Source organism: Vanessa atalanta, chromosome 20 (assembly GCF_905147765.1).
Source record: "Vanessa atalanta chromosome 20, ilVanAtal1.2, whole genome shotgun sequence".
Classification (NCBI taxonomy): domain Eukaryota; kingdom Metazoa; phylum Arthropoda; class Insecta; order Lepidoptera; family Nymphalidae; genus Vanessa; species Vanessa atalanta.
Genome location: NC_061890.1, coordinates 7,392,407 through 7,417,279, shown reverse-complemented (window position 1 = coordinate 7,417,279; position 24,873 = coordinate 7,392,407). Strand labels below are relative to the sequence as shown.

General features: G+C 32.6%; 1 protein-coding gene across 1 annotated transcript; it reads left to right on the top strand.

The window, feature by feature from the left end:
• The first annotated feature begins 19,281 nt into the window (after window positions 1-19,281).
• On the top strand, window positions 19,282-24,041 carry LOC125072119. The gene is made up of 3 exons (XM_047682631.1): window positions 19,282-19,447; window positions 22,848-22,973; window positions 23,887-24,041. The coding sequence occupies exons 1-3, from the start codon at window positions 19,282-19,284 to the stop codon at window positions 24,039-24,041; spliced, it is 447 nt and encodes a 148-aa protein (XP_047538587.1).
• Window positions 24,042-24,873: the final 832 nt, after the last annotated feature.

The following is a 24,873-nucleotide window of genomic DNA, read 5'->3' as shown; positions in this document are numbered from 1 at the left end:
CGGATAGGAAACGCATTGTATATATATATATTTTTATAATTAGAATAAATCATCATTGCGTTGTTTAACACTAGTTGTCGCCCGCGGCTTTGCTCGCGTTTTAGGGGTTGATTGTCAGATGTTAGGCAAAAAAGTTGCCTATGTCCTTCCTTGGAGTTCAAGTTTACTTCATACCAAATTTCTTCAAATTCGTTTCATTAGTTTGGCAGTGAAAGAGCGACAGACAGACAGAGTTACTTTCACGTTTATAATATTAGTAAAGAGCTAAAGATTATGTATTAATGATTTGTAAACAAATTTAAAATTTAATCTTTTACATTGATAAGTATACTTTTTCTCAGCATAAAGTGCAATAGAGATAAGTTGAACATTTATCGTTCGTTATTATATTATATTATATTATATTATATTATATTATATTATATTATATTATATTATATTATATTATATTATATTATATTATATTATATTATATTATATTATATTATATTATATTATATTATATTATATTATATTATATTATATTATATAAGTAGTAATATATTCAAAGTCAAAACCAATGCCAAAATCAGTTTTCAATATAAATGACTTAAACTGGTCAAAGATGGTCAAAGACCTACCAGTAAGCAGTGTATAATGTTTTGTCCCTTAAGCCTTAATTGAAGGCAAATTTGACGACATATTATTTATATCTAACAAAACATCCAACAGTACAAATAATTTAGCCTTACTCTTTTTATAACCCGTATTTTATGAAATTTATTGTTCAATGTGTTTTCTGTCTAAGGTCTATCACCTTAGACAGAAAACAAAAACAAAATCATAATACTAGAACCTTGAGCGTCGGATACTAACACTTAAAAATATAGTTAAAAAATATCATAAAACAAAAACTTATAAAGTCGTAAATTGTACTTAATAAAGTAAGCAGGAAAATATGCAAATAATTATTTTTTTTCATTACGTATGTAGCATTATGTACGAAGTAATGCATTAAGATGTTCCAAACGCGATAACATTGATTTTGTACAGGAAGTCATTTTAACTTTCAAACTAACGTGGGTTTAATTTGCTTACGTATTCCATAGCCAGTTTTACAAATCTGATTTAATACTGAACGTTTATTGGCCGCCTATTGCATCAACACTGCCACAGACCAATGAACTTTAGCATCAAAGACAAATAATTTAAGCAGACTTCGATTGTTTTTTTCAGAAAGTAGAGGTACGAGTCAGTCTTTAGGTTGTGTTGAGAGGATATGTTTTGTTTAATTAGAAGATACGTTTTTATATAAGCCACCTAATGGTTGGTGGTCACCACTGCCCATAGATCTTACTGACCATCTATTAAGATTACCATTATTATGACTAAGATATTATGACTCGTCTGCCTGCCACCAGCTCACTCACTCGAGAAACCGGAACAAAGCAATACTAAGTACTGCTGTTTAGCAGTAGGTTTTTACCAGCTAGGTTATAAAATATTTTTAATTAAAGAGTCCTATATTATATTTTGACGACCTCCGTGGTCGAGTAGTGTGTACACCGGTTTTCATGGGTACGCCACTCCGAGGTCCCGGGCTCGATTCCCGGCTGAGTCGATGTAGAAAAAATCATTAGTTTTCTATGTTGTCTTGGGTTTGGGTGTTTGTGGTACTGTCGTTACTTCTGATTTCCATAACACAAGTGCTTTAGCTACTTACATTGGGATCAGAGTAATGTATGTGATGTTGTCCAATATTTATATCTATAATTTAAAAAAAAATGGTGTTAAAATTAACGGAACATATCCTTCTAGATATAAGTGGAGAAACATACGATGAGCTTAATATAATTTTCTCCCGAGCAATTGCGATTATACATTTGAAAAAATAAATAAAACAACAACAGATAAAAGTGGTTTATGTTTTCCCTCAACGCCGAATTCAAAATATTTTTACAAAAACACAAATATATGAGAACTCCTTGATATTTTCCTGAATCTGAAGCTGCGATAATCGCTCGTTCATAGCAGACGTACTGCTGATATAACGCGAATGGATAGACTAAAGAACAGAAAGTTTCTTATCTTCTTCTCCGGCAACGTCAACGCAAGGTCCCCGGTGTGGAAGATGTCCAAATAGGCGGTTTTAGCCATTTTCCATCAGATGAGCCTCGTGCTAATTTACAAAAAAAAAAAAACAAAAAAGAGAGGTACAATCCAATACCGAATACAAAATATACATCAGAAGACTTAAAAACTAATGTAGCTTATGCCCCACAAAATATTATTTTTTAATTTTTTTCTACAAAAAATATATATATATTGCCAAATATTTTACTAAGATTGAGTATTAAGATTATACAGCTTTGTATGATGTAATAAAACCAAAGAGCGTAAATTGTTGAAGGTAAAAAGGCAACCAATAAATAACGATATCTTAACCAAGTTGCCTAGTGCAGACCCTTCATAAATTGATAACGATCCCAAATAAAGTTTCTAATCAAACTTTATGAACTTAGATATTCATTTTGTAAGCGAAGATTCAAAACCGGATCTATAGGGCCACGTGCGTTTTGTTCAACATCTGCAGTTTTTGTTTTGTTGAGTAATTGCTTTTTGATTTGTTGAAAAAAAAAACAACGACATCGATATTCAATTTGAGTTTTTTTTTGTTTTACTTATTCAATCTAATGATTTAATCAGGCTTGATATTGTTCAAATAAATATTTATTACTCTACGTATATTCTCTTTTCCCGGAATATTTTGGATAAAACCATGTATTCCATGTATTTGTTCAAATAAATAATAAATAATACCATTACGTACAAATATGGGGTACCTTAATTTCACATAGTATATATAGATTATAAATGTAAGAAAAAATGTTTCATAAGAAATTTTTACAGGCAACCAAAATAAAATAAGTATTATCATTACTATAATCTGCCATGATAAATTGTAGCCGACGCCTTTTATTAAAATGGGGCTTGATAAAATTGATGTTCCCATTAGTCTCGGAAGAGATTTATTATAAGAAATATTCGGGGTCAATTAATTTGCGATTCATATAATTACTATGCTTCAGACTAACCCTAATTACGACTCGAGTATCTTTGGTTGTATTGTTTCGGTTCAAATTTGCATAACAGGCGGATTTTTTTAAGGCGTTTTTAATATATTTCAATTGCTTTATCAATGTATCCACCAAAGAAATGATGCATTGCATTCACAAATAGTCATATTTGTAAAGATGTTGTCGTGGATCACTAGGATTTTTTCCATTCAATTCAAGATCAGTCATTGGATGGACAAGCATTTCAGGATAGAAGTATTAAGATTGGTGAATTTACTATTAGTAAAAGGGAACAGAATGATCTTCAGTAAGTAGATCAGCAGCAGTCAGATGATATTGCTTGAAATTCAAAAATGTTAGGGGAATATTAGAATAACTGCCAATATAATTCTTATTATTATATATTCTTCTTTTTGATCTGAATCTGCCTCTTTCTCAGAAGTAGGAACATTACAATCTCGGAATTACGCAATATATTTGAACTAAGGTCTGAACTTTAATTAAAGGAGATAATGATGAAACTAAATCTTAAATAATGAACAATTTTCTCTTCTTAATTGATGCAAACATTTTGCTTCGGAGAACTTATTCTATTTTAATGATCTGCTAGTCTGGCATAACATGCCAAACTTAAACTTGATACTAAAAACTTAGTCAAGTGCAACTTGTCAAATTTCATGAAGTTTTAATAATTCTAATTACTTTAAATAACTTAATGAAGCGCGCAAGTTTGTTCCGAAACTTTGTGATAAAATTGTTGTCTGTTTTATAATAACAACCAGTCGTAGTTATTAAAGTGTGTATTAACAGCTTGTTCATGTTCCACTGCTGGGCATTCACTATATTTAAAGTTTAGAGCAAGATTAGACTACGTTGTTCAATAATTCACATGTGTTAAAGATATTTTAGATAGAAGAAGAAAAATAACATTTCTTTATTCATATATACTAATTTTATATATGAATAAAGGTTATTGGTTTTCTACATGGTGACCGCGCTGTGTAGCCCGTCTGGATAGGTCACACACATCACATATTCCAGCGCCTAGCAGCAATACTACAGCAGTGATCCGGCTTAAAGGGTGACTGAGCCATTCTAATTATAGGCACAGAGGACATAATCTTAAGTCCCAACGTAGCGCATTGATGTTTTAAGGAATGGTTAATATTTTCTACAGCACCAATAACCATGGCCACATACCATCAGGTGACCTATGGGCCAGTCCAGCAGTCTAATTCATAAAAATAAATTTTCCAAGTGTGATGTGAAGTGGTCGAGTAAAAGTAAGAATCTTATATCCTTTTCTGTAGCTCTGAAAATGTAAATACAAATATCATAATTATCGCCTAAGTTGTTAAGACGTTATAGCGTAACAAATATAATCATTTTATTATTTTTTATTTTTGTAGGATTTTATTTAACTGACCAAGTTTATTACTAGTCTCAATTTGTATACGCGTGAAATGTTCACGAAATGGAATCCCAACAATATCCAAAAATATATGAGCAAGTCTATGTTACAAGCTCAGTGAGACGTTCCGAGTAACAAATAAATAAAATACTTTCAATAAACGAATAAATTGCAACATAAAAAAACATCCGTAGGCGTCAATACGTACAAAATACTTGATAATACAATTCTGTAAAGGCGCAATAATACATATTGGAATGTCAGCACAATCCTTGATATTCTCGGAATTGGGCATGTGTTACGTGTCAAACGAAGATGGCAAAAATGAACTCTATTCAGATAGTGACAAAGAGTATTTTAGTAACACGTGTTGAGCAGATATCATGAAATATTTTGATTAAAATATTTATTTTTTTATTGATAATGAAAACAGTATTCGTTCATTTCTCATTCAAATGCTTCACGGGTTTGTTACATGTATCAAATGCAATCTCAAGATTCATTTGATTTTATTGTCAACATCCGACAGGAAGTTACTTTTCAATGTGTATTATTGAATCTGTAGGTTTTTAAGATTTTTTTACTGGGTAGATATCACCATATACCAACGACTTATCATATTTGCTACTGCTAAACAGCAATACTCATTATGTACCGGTTTTCAGGGCGAGTGAGCCAGTGTAACTGCAGACAAAAGGGGCATAACATATCAATTCACAAAGTTGGTGTTGGTATAAATGTAAAGTAAACAGTCTTTAAATTTACCCTTTACTTTACATTACATGTGGCAGAAATTCATTTAAATAAGACACATGCAGGTCTTTGCATGATGTTTTCCTTTACCACCGAGCATCAGATTAATTATTTCTGTGAGTTTCTTTCGCCGGTTCTTCTCAGGTCCGAGGTGTTAAATTCCGAACCGGTGGTAGATTTTTTGACTATCAATAAGCAAGTGTAAACGCTTATATATCGAAAAAAGATTTTTACTTTGACTTTTGATTAATACAAATTAAGCGACAATTTTTGTTTATCTAAGTTATAATCTTGAATCATCAGTTAAGATGCACTGGTTCTAACCACTGGGCCATCTCAACCAATTCCGGTACAAAATCAAACATATCATAAGTCGTTCAATTAGTGCAACACTTATTTGCCATATCCTATACTGGTATATGCTCCAAAACCTTCTCCTCAAAGGGAGAGGAGGCCTTTATCTCAGCAGTGGGACATTTACGGGCTGCTAATGCTAAATGCTAATGCTATACTGGTCCTGATACGACTCCAGCAAATAACAAATGTTTAAGCAAGGCTCTGCGGAGGTTGAGGTCCACGTGTTTGTATTTATATTGAATGTGTACGTATTGTTATATAGTGTTAATAACAATACGTAGCATATATATTTGTAGCGTATTTAGGAATAATGCATACATTGAAACATTGATAAGTGTCATTGGTATGATTTTGATGTATGACGTACTTCCCTTCTCGTGTGGGCCGAGGCAACGCGTGTATCGTTAGTGCGTTGCGCTTAAATTATTGATAGGAGAAGGATAATCTTTACACGAATTAAGTTAAGCACGGCGCTCGAACGATTCACATATTCGTGGCTTAGACGACTGTCTGCCTCTCCGCTGTCACTATTTAAGTTTTTACTTGGTAATACCCATTCATCAAACATTCTACCGCCAAAAAGCAGTACTCATTATTGTATGCCATATTGTATAAGAAATCTTCACGCAAATGAGATCAACGGCTGTATAAAGTAATAATAATCCAATAATTGGCGTGGGACGCATTCGACACGAACGAAGATTTTATTTATGTTACCGTTAAAATGTTACGGTCATTAGCTTATAATGAGTATAGACAGTAAAATGACGAAAAATTGGGAACGAAATACAGCAATATTAAGCATTGCTGCTTGTCGGTAGCATAACTTGGTGGTAGGGCTTTGTGCAAGCCCGTCTGGGTAGGTATCACCCACTCGTCAGACATTCTACCGCCAAAAAGCAGTACCCAGTATTGTTGTGTTTCGGTTCGAAGGGTGAGTGAGTCAGTGTAACTACAGGCACAACAACAGGGGACATAACATCTTAGTTCTCAAGGTTGGTGGCGCATAGGCGATGTAAGGAATGGTTAATTTTTCTTACAGCGTCATGACCACTTACCACCAGGTAACCAGACCATTTGCACGTCCGCCAACCTATAACATAAAAAAAAAGATTTCTGTGATCATAATAACCTCTTAAAGTTGTATGTCCAATATCTATTTCCGTAAAAATGAATTACTCTAATAACATCAACATAAACAAAGCTATTTCTATATTGAATTAACAGAATCCTTCTTATCTGCAAGAAGACCGCCGTTTCGCTCGTTTCATCCTCAGATAGTGTAGCATCATTCACACGATTAATCTTACTTCGCCGCACTGGAAGAGAAAGCAAAATGTTCTATAATCAAAATGTTTAAAAGCCAAAAACGTCTGTATCTCTTTCTAATAGAGAATATATTGGTTTGTTAAACTAGATCAAATTTTTGTGAGAAATGTTACAATGGTAAAGTTGGAGTATACTGTTATGGAGCTTGACCGCGACTTCTGGAAGAAGCCGATTACGATAAATACTAGTATTAAATAACATTAAACGTAAAGGTATTTTTCGAATGTAGTCTTTTAACAATAACTAATATAATACTAGGTAACTTTTGTAAGGATTTTTAGGATTGTTCAGGGCTGAGATGGCCCAGTGGTTAGAACAGATGCTCGGCGGTGATGGAAAACATCGTGAGGAAACTTGCATGTGTCTGATTTCAACAAAATTCTGCTATATGTGTTTCCCGCAACCAGGAGCAGCGTTGTGGAATACGCTCCAAACCCTGTCCTCAAAGGGAGAGGAGGCCTTAGCCCAGTAGTGGGAAATTGACAGGCTGAAACTGTTTTTAGTAAGTAGTATAAGCTTTCATTAAAGAAATAAAAGACAAGTATATTATTCTCAAGTCGAACTGATGGTTAGAAGTCCACCACCCATTGCTGCTGTAAGAAATATAATCATTCCTTACGTCACCAACGCGACACCAACCTTGGCCACTAAGATGTCCCTTGACTTTGTAATTACACTGGTTCACTTAACCTTCAAACCAGAACATAACAATACTATACATACATATGTAAATATGTGTGTGGTGTGTTTATGTGTGCAACGACAACGCATTATTTTGCACTGAGTATTGCAATTTAAAATACAAATTTACTGTTAATTAGTAATCTACTCTTTTTTATATTTTAATTTACGTCAGAGCACGAGGTACGAAATGTATTCAAGGAATAAAAGGCTATGCTAAGGCGTCTCACGGCTTGCAATCTCACAAACAACCTTGAGAGTAGTTTGTTAAGAAAACAGGTGCAGTCTAAGTAAGTTAACGAAAATTATGGTATGAGCACATTTTTATTTAAAAATAAAACTATACTATTTTGTCAGTTTGTAATCATATCTATATTTTCGATTTTTAAGACATTTTCTGCCTCGCACAACCACTCTGTGGAACCAGCTTTCCCCGGCGATTTTTCCTAACCGATACGATTTGGGAACCTTCAAGAAAAGAGCGTACTCCTTCCTTAAAGGCCGGCAACTACAAGGCCCCCGGTGTTGCAGATGTCCATGGGCGGTGGTAGTCACTTTCCATCAGGTGAGCCTCCTGGTCGTTTGCCACCTATAACATAAAAAAAAAAAAAATTAGGGACACATATGTAGCATTTCCGAACTGAAAAAACTACTAAACCAAGGTACATAAAACTTATATTAGAAGATCCAGCGTATTTCGGAAAAGGTTTCAATATATAATAATTGTTATAAAAAGGAGTCCAAAGCTTCACTCGCTTTTTCAAAACAATGCTATTTGTGCCCACGAAATAGAGGGAAACATCGCCTAGGGGCGTTTAATTACTTAACGATTTTTGTCAGTTCGTTTTACTGAAAGCCGCAAAAATCTTCGTTCCAAAAATTATCAAGGAATTAGTTTCTTTTTTAAAGGATTTTTCTTTGTAATATTATTCAGCATGCTTACAGTATTATTGATTCAGTTGCCCAATGCATGTCAGGTCTCAGCTGTTTTTGACATGCTTCTGCAGAACCTCCGGCGAACTGTCTACAAGAATACGAACTTTTATTAAATAACGGAGATCGTGTTTGAAGTTTGGACGCTTTATGGATTGATATTGCAAAGCTGTATAAAATATTCTCCGTTGAAATACGAAACGATGACTGATTAAAGTTAAATTAAATTTAGCTTTAATATAAAATTTTATTATTGTAGACGATTTTTTCGGTATAATTTGATTCTTTTGTTGTATTAAATTTTAAAAATATTCTCCTTTCTATATAATTATGTTAATATATTACGTCATTTTATTTGTATTTTAAAACAATTTATTTTGAAGGTTTATCTTGAAGTACTTCTTCGGGTTGGAGCAGATACATAATAAAACAAACATATTACAATATACACCACCACGCTGCTCCAACCCGCATTGGAGCAGCGTGGTGGAATATGCTCCAAACCTTCTCCTCAAAGGGAGAGGAGGCCCTTTATCCCAGCAGTGGAACATTTACGGGCTGCTAATGCTAAAAATGCAACAATATATATATACTTTTTTACAAACAATTATCAATTCCTCTATTGTAATGCTATATCTTTTTGAAGTGAATGTAACAGTATACACAATATAATTATATCGAAAAACAAAATCCCGTTTAAAAATTATGGTGGCAAAAGCTCTGCTATTTACGGCTAGTCTTAGTATGCGCTATTACATAACACAATAAATTTAAATCTACACTTCTGAAGACTTCGTATGAGGACAGTTCGAATCCCGAGTAAGGACATAGGCTAATTATTTTAATTCTGCCTCGTAATAAAATGGGAAGTGATAGTTGACAGTTTTCATGCTATCTCTCTCTCTCTCTCTCCTTCTCTCTCTCTCCTTCTCTCTCTCTCTCCTGTGCATTTATAATTCCCATCTGATGGAGGGGTTTGCCTTTCTAGTCTTTTGCTTTCACTTCGGTCTATTTGACGTATCGTTTTCAGTAACATTGCAGAACTAAGCTTGTGTGCTTTATAAATTTCGCGCAGTTTAATCCGCAGCTTCGGCTAGTGTAAATATAATTCGCACAAAAGATAAAATATGTTTGATATAAATATATGTATATTACATTATGGTTTGTGGTGTAAGAAATACAGTATCAGTTTTCATTCCAATTGTAAATAAAAAAAAAAACAAGCGGTGTCGGAATATTTTCGAGGGATTGACTTAATACGTTTCAAATCCAAGGGGATTGGTAACCGAATTTTTCGACGAAACGAAATTGTACGCCGATTTCTAGTTATAAGACTAGATATCATTCTTTGTATGGGTAGGACTTATATAACAAATGTACCTATTTGAGTTTGTCTTTATAAAAAACATCAATAGAAGCCTGCAATTTAGAAGTTGGTAATGCTTTTCGTTCTGAACTTTCTCCGGTCATATCTTATCGTACTATAAGAGTAAGGGCGAGATTGCAGCTGTGATTTGTATTGCCGTTGAAAATAGCAAAACCGAAATCGTTCAGAAAGACATGACATTAGAATATTTATTTATATAGTTCGATATAATAGAAGGCATTCCCGTAATGCCAGTCTTAATATATTATAAAACTAATATCCTTACATAACAAAATAATATATTACATTAGCAGCCCGTAAATGTCCCACTGCTGGGATAAAGGCCTCCTCTCCCTTTGAGGAGAAGGTTTGGAGTTGCGGGTTGGAATGCGGGATGGCGGAATACACATTTGGCTGAATTTCGTTGAAATTAGACGCATGCAGGTTTCCTCACGATGTTTTCCTTCATCGCCGAGCACGAGATGAATTATAAACACAAATTAAGCACATGAAATTTCAGTGGTGCCTGCCTGGTTTAGAACCCGAAATCATCGGTTAAGATGCACGCGTTCTAACCACTGGGCCATCTCGGCTTTATTACGAATACGAATTGATCCCTTCCTTCTTTTTTTAAGTCGATTAATAAACTCAAAACAAATATAAATAGAAAAACGCAATATAATATAAAAAGCACTAGCGACCTGCCCCGGCTTTGCACTGGTGCGATTTATTAATAAAAAATATCATATGATATAAATATAATTTATATTCTAGAGTTGGATCATTAGTTCCGAAAATACCTGTAATCAGTACGTACATACAAACAAACAAATTTTAAATCTTAATAATATTAGTATAGATTTAAGTGTTGGAATAATATTATATGTAAGTACATATATTGCCGTGGGTACAAAAATATATATACAATTTAGAATAACAATATACGAATATCATATCAAGTTAAAAACCTTTAAACCCTACATCGAAACGATATTCAATCTTATGTATTAATAGCGTAAGCCGATTTTTGTCCCAATGATTATGGGACGATAGCTGCACTTAAAAGATCGGCAATGGTCTTATTTTGAAGAGCCGTAGATGTGCAGAAAATTAAAGTGGACTCTTGATTGCAATTTACCGAATTGCTACAATTTAATAAAGACCTAATTTTAGAGAGCGGAAAGAGGAGAAAAGTCCTAAACAATCTATTGAATAAACGGTGTTTCGCGAGAGACTCAATAGTAGGTATACATAAATTGAGATATACCGATGTTTTTTATTTTAATTAATTTAAAGTATTGTGTATATTTTTCTATCGCTAATATTGAAAAATCAATAGTTATACTTTATATGTTAAACCGATTAGTTATAGTCCAGGACTTCGAGTTCTGTATTATAAGCCAGGAGACCATCGAGACGGTAAATTTGTTTCAATAAAATTGACACGTTACTGAATCAAAATTCACCGGGAATTCGTTCAGATAAACGTGTCGTTCAACTATCTTTTCAATGAACGTTCGCAATTTCGCTGCGGTAACACAATTTATTCCCAAATTTGCCACTTCGTTACTATGCGGCGCTCGGCGCATTTAATTTTCATTTCTTGCTCGATGTCGAGCCGAGACAAGCAACTTACCAAGTGTGAAATTAATATAAGACTAACTGAAAACTTAAATGAAACTTAGTCAGCGTGCTCAAGTCTCTTTGATGAAACAAAATGTTTTGATTGTCAAAATGGAACCTTCTCTTACAAAATTTTTATTTGGTAAATCAATTAGAATGTCTCTGAAAAAGTAACTTATCATTTCAAAGTGTCATTGATTTAATCCGTATAGTCATATTAATATATATGTATGTCTAGCTGTGATGACAGTTATACACGTAATGTTGTCTTAGATTTTCGCGATTATTACACATTGAAATAAAACTAGTTTTTTAACGGATTTAATCGCGTATATTAATTATTTTTATCATCCCGACGTTTCGAGCACTTTGCAGTGTTCGTGGTCACGGGCAGACAGTCTGCCCGTGACCACGAACATTCGAACATCGATTAAATCCGTTAAAAACTAGTTTTATTTCAAGTTATACACGTGCTTAACTAAAATACATACTAATGTCATACTATACTTTAATCCGGAATATAGTATTATACTCTGGAACTAATGATCCAATTCAGAAAAAGTATATATTTATATCGTTTCCTTTTCGTAATTAATAAATAGCAACCGTGCAAATCGGGGACGGGTGGCTAGTACATAAAAAAATATTCTAATTGAAAGGTTAAAGGAATGTTATGTCTAAAATCTTATTAAAACCAGTCACGGGCCAGTGGCTAGAAAGAGAATCTTAATCGAGGATTGCGTGTTCAAAGCCCGGAGGCATCTCTAAAGTTTCATGTGCTAGATTGTGTTTACAATTGATCTCGTGCTCAACAATCGTGAGGAAACCTGCATGTGGCGGATGAAAATCAGCTACATGTTTTTCCCTCTTTTTTTTTAATTTTTGATATACCGATTTTGATAAAATTCAAACTAAATGTACTCTCCTTAAAATAGGTCAAGTATTCACATTAATAATTTCATCAATTATTAAAATTTCGTCGGACATATAGACAGACAAAATAAAAAATGGTCGTTATTCGCAAAAAGTCATAAAATAATTTAAAAATGTGAATTAATTTTAAAGTCAGAGGAAAACCTTCAATTTTATTCACTTGTATAAGTTTTTGATGTAAATTCTTATCATAGAAATGCAACTATATACACTAATATAAGAATATAGTCTACAATATGCGAATCTGGTGAACCTCCCTTAGCCCAGCACTGAGAAATTTACAAACTCTTATCTTTTATTATTGCTTAAGCAAAAAACACTATTTACAAGATTTATTGAAGTTTTCAACTTTAAGTTTATTCGTATCCAAATCCTTCAAGATACATGAAACTTGTACAGACGTAAATTTTATATTGAATCTTGTTTGATAATTCAACATTATATTCAGTCTTTGTTTTATAGATTCATTCGTTCAAATTGAGAACTCATATCGAATAGCCGACGAGTACTAACGAATGTTTTGTTTGAACACGCTAAGCTAGACACAGTTCGATTTGAAAAAAACTTTTTGCATTATATAGCTCATTTATTGAAAAAGTTTGTATGCTATATAACAAACAACATATTTCATATAATGGGACTAAGAAATCAAACATAAAAAACGCAAAAAGACAATATAATATGCTGAGAACTTTAAAATGTTACCAGACATATAAAAACAATTACATTTTTTACATTAGCAGCCTGTTTCCATTCCCACTGCTGGGCTAAAGGCCTTTTTTTGATTCCAAATGAAACATATGAAGGATTCTGTGTTAAATAAAAATCATTATTCAAGGTTTTTTACTCCTCCCCCCTTTTGTTTAAAAAGGAAAACGTTTTAGTATAATCTTCGTTGCGGAACATTATCTTAATTACGTAAAGGTGTAAATTTAACGAAGTTAAAATCTGTTTATATCAAATTAAATATGTAGAGATAAGAATTATTTAACGTCTTTCCTTTTTAAGATTTAAGTTAAGGGTTGATTAAGGAAATAAAAGGAGAAATTATAGAAATATTTTTTAAAAGATATTGTCCGTTTAGCTGAAAAAATAAGAATGATAAAGGAGCCATTGTTTGAAAACCACAGAGATAAGAGCAGATTAATAAAAAGCATCCACTTCATCTACAGAGTTCTAATGATATTTAATTTAATTTAAGGGGCAGTGACGGATGCAATAATTTTTTTTAAAGAACATTTCGGGTTCAAACCCAGGCAGGCACTACTGAATTTTCATGTGCTCAATTTGTGTTTATAATTCATCTCGTGCTCGGCGGTGAAGGAAAACGTCGTGAGGAAACCTGCGTGTGTCTAATTTCAACGAAATTCTGCCACATGTGTATTCCGCCAACCCGCATTGGAGCAGCGTGGTGGAATATGCTCCAAACCTTCTCCTCAAAGGGAGAGGAGGCCTTTAGCCCAGCAGTGGGAAAATTTACAGGCTGCTAATGCTAAAAAAAAATTAAAAAACGAATAAATTATCATCATATTTCAGGAAAATAACGCCTACGAAATTCATTTACTCGCTTATAATAACATAAGCTCTTCCTAATATATCATATATTAATCATTTAATTATATTCATTTGTCATTTAAAAAAAAAACGAATGCTTTTAGAACATTTTATAAGTACATAATAATAAGAAATTGTATCGTCGTAAAAGCACGCTTCAATTTAATAACATCGATATTTTGAGAATTCATAATTAATGAACGCCATAAAATTACGCGCTATGACCACACATACACGCGACGAATTTTATATTAACGCCCTCAGCACACATAAGCGAGAAGTCAGCGGTGGTATGGCGGCCTAATACCGTATAACGTGACCTCATGCACCAATAGTTGATTTACATGGAAATATTTAAAGTTAATTTATTAAAAGTAACAATTACTACGAGATGGTTCTAAATCCTAAAATAAAAAGAAAAAGTAATGTTCTAGATCATAGCCACACTCCGATTGCCACATCCAATATATTTTTCGTAATGCAACACGTGTTTTTTTTTTAAAACGAGTTTCATTTACAATTTATTACCTTAAACCTAGAATCCCTTTGGGATGTTTTTAACAAAAGACGTAATACGAAATACTTACGGTAGCAATATCGGTTTTTTAAATTACCATAATTTAATTAGTATATGAGTAAAATCAATATTATCAAAATGTATGTTCTCTCTATGTTCACGTCAATGAATATATAACTTTCATGTTATTTTAGTTTATAGTTGTCAGATCAGAATCTTAATGGATATATGTAATTAAACTATAGCAGATAAACTGCCCGCTAAGATTCTGATCGTATAAAATAAGAATTTTAATTATTATTCGGCGTGCTTTTAGAGCCCAATCTAATCCATTCAGGGACCTACTAGAATACTTAAATAATATCATTGAAATTGGTTTAACTGTTTAGTATGAGTCTAGTTACATATACACACACACATGCACACACTCACACTCAGATAAGTATTGTATATATACATATATTTTATATAATTACCAATAACCCTGTATACAAACGAAATAACACTCACTGATAACTGAAATCTCTGAAACTATAATAGCAACAAACTTGAAATTTGTCAAGTAGGTTCCGTATAGGGTGTTGACATCCGCTAAGAACTAAGTTTACGAAATTGCACCCCTAAGGTACGTAATAAAGAACAATTCGGTAATATAATATTTAAAATAATATTATCTGTATATCGAAAACCAAATTTATGGTTTGGTTAGGAACAGTGATATCCATTTGTATATTGTAAACTCGGAGTGAAGATAAACTTGTAGCACCAAGTTTTCGACTTGGCAAAGTCAATTCATCGTTCCCGGGGCGGCGATATTCGATTCTATATTGAAATCATGCTAATTATTTAACATTTGCTAAGATTCACTTAAAGTTGATATAAAAATGAAGTAAATTATACGGTACAAAAATTATAGATAAAAATAAGCTCGGACTATGAATAAGTATCCCTTGGGATATATAATTGATAAAAATGTAACTACTCAAAGGTTCTTCTCGGTGGAATCTTGATTCCAAAGCATTAGTTGATAATTTGAAATATTAAAATATCAAATAATAATAATATAAATATCATATTGTACTATGATGCTGCTTGGTGCTAAAATATAGAGACGCACAAAAAAAAAATTAGATATTTGTGAAGAGAGAATTAAAAACTTCAACAAAATTTGATTTTATTTTTGTTTTATACCCACAGCTGGTAGCAATTATCAAAACAGACAAACATATTATAGTTGTATTTTATACAAAGTATCACAGAAGACGATGACGTAAAAAATATGCTTTTATATATCTTGCGCTAGTAATTACACTGGCTCACTGACTTGAATCATCAAAACAGTGTTGTCAAGTTGTCAATGTCAAGAACAACTCTACAGAGTTTAACTCATTTGAAATCAAGTTAACGGTTAGAATATAAACAAATAAATAATCATAGATTCAAAAAAACACTTTGTTATGGACTAGGCTTTGTGCAAGCCCAATGGTACCCAATCATCTTATATTCTAGCACCTAACTTACTTAGCGTTGCTGTGTTCCGGCTTGAAGGGCGAGTGTGACAATGAAATTCCGCAGTTTTCATCGCCAATACACCACCAACATTGGCATTTGTCAATTGGCGATGTGAGGATTGGTTAAAATTTCTTACGACACTAATGTCTTTGGATAGTAAACTTAGCATCAGCTGAGAAATTGGTGGTAATATTAAGATGTAAAATTAACTGAATTTATAATATCATCGTAAAAATAATGTAAATTCTATAATTTATTATTAATGTCTTGCGCGTATTATATTTCTACGTTATTGATATTTGTTGCAGTTTATTTTGAGTTTGATTCATATCTATCGAACAAAGTCAGTGATTCGTATTATAAAGGAAAAACAATTTCCGTTTTATCAGGCGGTACCTTTATAGAACATCACGTCTATTACAAGATAACTTGGCTTCCGGTGTATTGGCTTAATTAAAATGGTACACTTCAATGGATACTCTTGTACTACTGCACAGTGTTCGTTTGAAGAGATCGCAGGTCATGAATTTGCTTTTGTACTGTATTTTAAGCGATCGATTTTGGTGGAAGGAAAAAATATATAGGTAGGATTAGGTGAGTATTTCGATATGCTATAATATATTCAAAGATGAAAAAAAGTTACGTATTAGTCGGTAAGATATATTCTATGTTTTTATCTTATAAATAAAATATTGAATCAGAAATATGTTTTGTATAAATATACTTACTGAAGATCGTACTTCGATATCACTTAAATATCTGTAAAATATATATATCAGTTTTTACGTTATTCCGGTAAAATAGTTTTGCATCTCTAATGGTAAAGTATTTATACTCGACTTATCCCAAGAAGCTTAATGACGTCATCCGGCCGATTTCGGTCGCGGTGTCTAATCTCATGGGAAACATTCAACTACGCAGGACATATTATAGTCTTATATAATCTATGAGTATGTATGCAAACACAAGTGCTCGCTCATAATCCAATGGGACGGCAAATCGAATCGGAAAGAGTTCAAGCGCAGGACCCACGGCGTCGCGTGCTTCCCGAGGCAAAGGGTTGTACACACTGCCAACTTCTAGACTTCACTGACTGAAATTTTTTGGACATAAAATTCGATTACTTTTTAGTAGACCAACCTGGGTTTTGAACCGTACGCCTCGGGAACTGTGCCATATATTAAGCCAACGATATTTTATGATGTCTTAAACTAGATCAACAAGGTAAAAATTGAATTTAAATTTAAATTTTAGAATAATCAAATCAGAGTGACAAAAATTATTATTAAAAATCCCGCGTGATTTAAAATAACAAACGAAAATTTTAAAATAATTTAATACAAAGCCATTTCAAATAGGAAGAGAGAGAGAGAGAGAGAGAGAGAGGGGAAAAGGTGGCCTGGAGAGGGAATAACGCTTTTTATTTACGTTACGTATTCTGCTAGCTCACTCTTCTGTAAGCCGCACAAAAGAACTTCGTGCCAAAAATCACATTTAAAAACATCCTTTCACTTATAAACTTCTGTTTCTGCTGAGGTGTTTCATCTGTGGTGATATCACGGTTAACAATTGTTGCTATCAAATATTTGTTGCGGATTGACATCAAATCAAATCAAATCAAAAATATAAAAATCAGTATTATGGACCTATGCAGTAGCATAGTACTCAATAATACTAATTTATCGACTGCTACAGCTATCAATCCCCAACTAATATTTGATAGGAACAGTTACTATGCTATAACCCTAATAGCTCCACTGGAGCCAATCCACAGAGTATCAAATAATGCTTACAATGAAAATGCATTGCCATTACATATGCGTTAGCGGACTAACAAATTGGTCTGATAGTATATCACTCTCCCCCTTCGATGACATCGGCGCTGCAAGAAATATTAACCATTCTTAGACAACGCGGAACCTACCTTAGGTGCTAAGATGTTGTTTACACCTTTAAAGACGTATCACTTTGTATGTTACCCAAGGCAGATATTAATTTTAAGTGCTTAGTGATAAGTTGATGGTGTAACTTTTCCAATAAATAAATAAATAAAAAAGATGTTATGTCTGCAGTTACACTAGCTCACTCACCCTTACAATACAATATCTGATGAGTGAGTTGTACCCAGATTGGTTTGCATAGAGCAACCATGTAAAATTTTAGCACCGTAGGATATGAGGGGGCGCTTATTATTTTTACATGAATACTTCTTATAACACTAAGTTTTTTTTACTACAACAGTTTATTAGACATTACAGTTGTGTACGATACGGTCGACAAAACATTTCCAACATTCCCATAATTGTTTAATTTTTTATTTGTTAATGTAATATAAAGTTATATATTATTTTTAAAACCTTAGTCATAATACGTACTTGGGAATACATAGTCGTATTTACAAAAGGTACTGTTATTTTTTTTATATTATATTATACTAGACGCGTATGAGTGAGGTTTCGCTTACGTGAAAATTGTAATCCTTGAAATCACATGGCAGAAAACTTTGTGCAAGCCTACCTTATAACGTATTCTACTGCTAAATAGCAATACTTACTCGTAGTACGGGTAGATATCAGCCTGTAGAGTGAGTGAGCTAGTGTAATTAAAAACGCAAAAGAGATATTTTATTTTTATACTATGTAAGGAATGTTTATAATTTTTTACAGCTAATGTAGTGCCACTGTGATAGGTACTGTCAGCTGCAAGTCTACCTACCTATTATAAATTAAAAAAAAGAGTGCTTACTCGAACTTGTTTTATCAAACGGGAAATAAAACTACATTTCCTATTTGATACAATACTGAAAGAGATAAAAAATTTTATTAAAGATAGTTACATAAAAAGAGTTTAGTTACAAATACAGTTATTATGTATAATGATTTTATATGCTATCGAAATATACATATGTATATTAAAGATGGCCTAATTATTTACATAATATATAATGTATAATTAGCAAATGCTGTCACTATTCTTGTGGTCATAATTATAGTTGTACAAACATACAGTGTCTATTAATATATCTATACTAATATTGTAAATGCAAAAGTGACTCTGTCTGTTACCTCTTCAAGCTTAAACGACTGAGCCAATTCAGATGAAATTTAGTATCGAGATAGATTAAGTCCCGGCAAAGCATATAGGTTTATTTTTATTCACCCCTCGAGGGAAAAGGTTGGGCAACGCTTTGTGTTGTATAGGTATTTTTTTTTTATAAAATAAATGAAAGATTAAATTAAATTTAAATATTTCAGAAATGGAATCCATATCTTACCATCCTATTCTGAAACTGACTCAAGATGACGTTACACATGTCCGAAAGTTATACAACTTAGACGTAAAGAAAATAAATGAAAATTTGGACGCTATAGAAGAATGGATTAAAAAACAAGACCATCTGGTTGAATCGTTACCATATATGAGTAAGTTTAACTAACACATACATAACCATTTTTAACTTACATGGCTTGGTAAATTTTATAGGGCATTTAAATGGGATTTTTGGGTGCTGATAATTTGGTGTCAGATGATTTCAAGTGTTCGGTTAAAAAGTGATTTTGTGTATTTATATGCATGTATATATTCATGAACGTTTCTTCCATAAATACGTATATCTCATAAACTAATGACGATATTATTATAAAATATATTATAATACATTACCGTCTATACCATAGGGCACATGGGGCACATGCCCAGGGCCCCTATCCTGAGAGGGCCCCGAAAAACCAACATATCTAGCAAAACCATAAAATATCTAGCAAAAGGGCCCCAAATTCATGGGTGCCCAGGGGCCCCAGCATAGCTTGAGACGGCTATGAATATGATGCCAAAATACAGACATACTTTTGAAACTAGAAGTGTTAGATTTCTTTATATAATGTCTAAATTCTACCACCAGTTTAAAAAAATAGATTTCAGCAGTGCGATTCCGTGATTCACTTCGTACCTTAATCGTAAAATTTGAACAAGCGACTAAAGGTGATACGCAATTTTGATACGTGTGTCTTTTATATTTTATAATAATTATAATCGAAAATGCATTATAACATACCAACACTTCAGCTCGTGTTCTGCAATAAATTTCGAGTTTCTACTAACAGATTTAAGAAGACCATCCTAATAGACTCAGCGAAAAACAAACTCTTTATTTTCGTGTTTCATATGCACTCAGACAAATCAGAAAATATCCCTACAAACGATTTTCACTCCTTCCAGGGTTTCATAATACCCCCAACGGGCTCAACACTGGCATAGATTGTGCATTTATTTATTATGTAACAAAACTCTGTATGAATAAATAATATGTTACAATACATAAATAAATTTAAATTTTGCAAATACTTGGTAGTATTACTTAAAATTGGATTAACCCACCCTTTAAGAAACAAGCCGCTGGGAACACTATTATCAAAAGATATTAATTCATACTAACGTTCGTTATTGAATTACTTTTACAGACATCCCTCATAAATCTACAATTTTCTTAATATCTTTATCTGTGTGTGTGTGTCATTCGGATGTCAAATCAAAGATTTCATTTAATTAGACATAAATTAGTGCTTAAATGAACCCGCTAAACTTTAAAATTTATAAGGACCGTCAAATAATAAAAAATAAAACACATCCAAATCGTAATGTAAATTCTTTAACATTGTGTTTAAATTATTATTTAGAGATCGCATGGGAGTAAATAGGTGATTTAGTTGTCGATCGGTGATGTTAGGAACGGGTAATAATTAATTTCTTGTGGTGGTGACCACTTACCATCAGATGGCCGATTTGCCCTCCCACCTGTCTATATCATAAAAACTGCAAAGTCAGTAACAATCGTTAAGTAATTATAATCTTACCTTAAATTATCCTTTTCATTGCAACTAAATTTGCTTGAAGTGCGTACATTAAAATAAAAAACATGTGAATTTATTTTTTACAACATTGAGGATTCATTATACGCTTTTAAAAAGCCAGTCAACTCTGAATCGGGTTCACTTAGAGATTTTACTTGGAGGTTTTGTAGTATTACGAGCTGAGATGGCCCAGTGGTTAGAACGCGTGCATCTTAACCGATGATTTCGAGTTCAAACCCAGCACCACTGAATTTTCATGTGCTTAATTTGCGTTTATAATTCATCTCGTGCTCTGTGGTAAAGGAATACGTGAGAAAACCTGCATGTGAATCTACCAACCCGTACTAGAGCAGCGTGGTGGAATATGCTCCTAACCTTATCCTCAAAAAGGAGAGGAGGACTTATCTAAGCAGTGGGAAATTTACACGCTAAAATGTAAATGCTGTTACATTTATTCTTACATATAATTACAGGTCGTAATATTTTGGAACGTTTTCACATATTAGCAAGAGGATCCGTTGAAGCGACAAAAATAACAATTGACAAAGTACTAACGACCAAAGGATTGCTATCTGAATTCGTTTTGACCAATTCAAATGTTCTTTTGAGAGAGTTTGACATGTTTTTGGACAACATGTATGTATTTTATTATATGCAAATTAATTAGTTTTATACGTGGACTAAGATGACTTTGAACAGATAAATATTAATCGCTAATTACGGGTTCAAATCCGGCAAGCAAGCATTTCTCACGCTTGCCATAGAAGAAAAACATCGTGTGATAATTTGCATTTCCTGGGTGTAAATCTGGCATATGTGTTGGGTACAACCGACATTTAAGCAGTATGATGGATTTAGCCGCAAAATTTTGCGGTTAATTTTAGGAGATCGTAGCTCAACAGTGGGACATTTACAAACTGTTACGTTTTTTTTCAAGAGAAGAAAAATTTATCAATATTGATTTAAATTTTGAAAGTGACTTTTATCTTATTTAATTCAGGAATGGAGGTATATTTTCAGATTGATTACAGCATTGCCGTTACTAAATCCTAAAGATAATACAAGAGTTTTTCTTTGGCGGAATTTAAATGAAAATTCGGAGGAATTTAACATCTTGACCCTTGCGAAGCTAGGTAATTTTGTAAGTACATAACATATTATATGACTTATAAATATATTTATCATCTGATTAAAAATAATGCTACATAATCTACGTGGTTTTTGATATATACAAATGAACTCACTTTGTGTATCACCCATGAATGTTTAATGGCAAGTTATTATTGTCATCTGTTATCGTGTATTGTCACGTGAGTTTCGTATTTATTCTTACAGTAACGCAAAATTTATAATTTTAATTATAGATCATGGAAACGAGACTTCGGCATGATTATATATTTTCGGACAGACACGTTATCGATTGTAAACGTTTCAAGGCGAATTTGATATCGAAGATCAATCCAATACTTGTGAGGAGATCTGAAAGCATATGTACGGTAAATAGTTTTTTTTTTTATTCTTTGTGATATATTAACCTCAATTGGAAATATGTTTAGATAATCACTATAAAAAAAAACCTGTTACGATACTTCAGAACGTAACAAACTCAATAACTACCGAAAAAAAATTACCGATGGATGAAGTCCAAATTGGCTGTTTTGATATGACGATGAGTTTTGATGATGTCGGAAAAAATTATCGCTCGTCGTCGACGAACGATGATTGAATGCATGACATGACATGACGACTCGTGTCATGTCATGCATTCTTCGAAACCGCTCTCCTCCCTCGTGTGCGCGTAGTGTAGTCTCTTGGAAAAACTTGAAAAGTTCTAGAAGTTAGTGATAGTACCAGAGTGGTGTAGAAAAATCTATAATATTTCAGGAAGCTTACGGCGTAAAAGTAAAGGGATTTCATGTACTAAATGCTCCACTGTTAATTCATAAATTAATATACGTAATAAAAAGTATAGTTAAAGAAAAAATTGGAAACAGAATTTTTATCCACAATTCGTATGAAGAACTTTACGAAGAAATTCCTAAAGAAATCCTTCCACAAGAATACGGAGGTGATCTTCAAAGTTGCAGTAAGCTTTCTGGTACGTAGTTTGAGCATGTTTTCTTTTATATTTAAACCATTTTGGACGCTATGGAACTAAATTCTAGTGGGTTTTGTGCCAATCTATTTTAGTGCGTACCATCGAACGTAAATAATTAGTATTTTTGTGTAATCAACGTTTAAATAATAGTTTTATAAGGCAGTTAAGCAAAATTAATGATCACACGTAAAAGAAAATCGCAAATCTTTTAAGCCTATTTAAGTTAGATTAAGTTTAAGAAATCCATAAAATTACCAAAAAAATAATGCTTTTTTATGCTGTCGGTACTACCGTCTTGCCTTAGTTAATGATATATAAAACCTTGAAATTAATTTTGCTAATATAAGAAATATTCGTGTTTAAATCAAAACTGCAAAACTAAGACCGACCGACAGAATTCAACAATTGACTTAATCTTTAGCTACTTAACGAAAACCAAAATTAAATTTTAACACGACAAAATCAAATAGAATAAATTTAAATTCATTAGATGCTTAGTATTGTTATGTTCTGGTTTGAATGGTACGTCAGCCAGTAACTACAACCACAATGAACATAAAATTTAACTTTCTAGGGTTTGTGGGGTATTAGTGATGTAGGGAATGGTTAATATTTCTATTTTATTTTATTATTTGTTTTTAACACTTAAAAACAAATGCATAAAAAGTGATTGAAAAATAACAGTTAAATAAAAAAAATAACAAAAGTATATTTACTTTAAAGGTAAAAGTGCTTTCACTCACTCAGTGCTAGTTCGGTGTGTGACATTTAACACAGAATTGCATTAGTACTCTGTGGTCACCTTTGTAAATGACAGCTAATAAAATGAATTAAAACTAATGTTTTTTTTTTTTAATTCTGGCAACAAACTTCTTGCATATACATAAATTAAAAAGATCTATTTTTTTTTCAGACGAATTGAAAAATTACCTGAAATCAGATGAAGCAAGAGAAGTAATAGAACATTCTAGTAAAATCGTTTCAAACGAAACAAGACGAAATTGTATTCGATTCAACGAGGAGTATTTAGGCATGGCTGGTTCTTTTAAACAGTTGAATGTGGATTAATTATGGTGTGGAAAAAGAGTATCCACTCGTTGGTTGGCCTTCGACCAAATAACTACAAAAAATAGTTACATAAATTACTTGATACTTATTATCGGCGTTTCAGTTTGCTTGGCTAATTGAGTTTCAAGCAGAAATGACATTTCATGGATCCCGTGGTGGGTAGCGAATTGTTGTTATATGGATTGCATAGTCAGTTCAATTGGTAACAGTAAGAATATAACCGCGTATACAGAGTCGTAGGAGAGGAAATAAAGTGGAAAGTTAATAATAATTATTTATAAGTTAATAATATTTTTAATATTATTAACTTATTCATTTACTATCAAATGTTCAATTTGATTTCTTAAAATAAATTAAAAACATATCGCTTAGTAAGTCTATCTATAATCTTTTATATATAAAAGGTAAACTAAGTAGAAATTAGACAACATTATCTTGAACTTTGTTTAGTTTTTGTCAGTCGACACCATTACTTGTATACTGAATGTAGTGCTGTAACTTTTTAAATTTCATGATAAAAACTGACATATACGATTCGCATGCCACCTATTTTACATTGATGGTACTATACCATAAACCTTTACGTAAGTGTCGACACAACTTAAATCCCTCTAGGACTGTGAGTTTGACTGACTTTTTGGTAAAAATAAAGTGACAAAAGGTAGCTGATGCTATTTGTAAGTAGATGGCTGTTTAGAGAGAGTAACCACGATGCCCGTACCGAGCCTATGCAAGGCCAAATAAGAAGACCACCACTGCTCAAAGTGTCACCTACAAATTTACAAAGGTTAATAAATCACTTGAATTTAGGCGCTTACCGATAAGGTCGCTG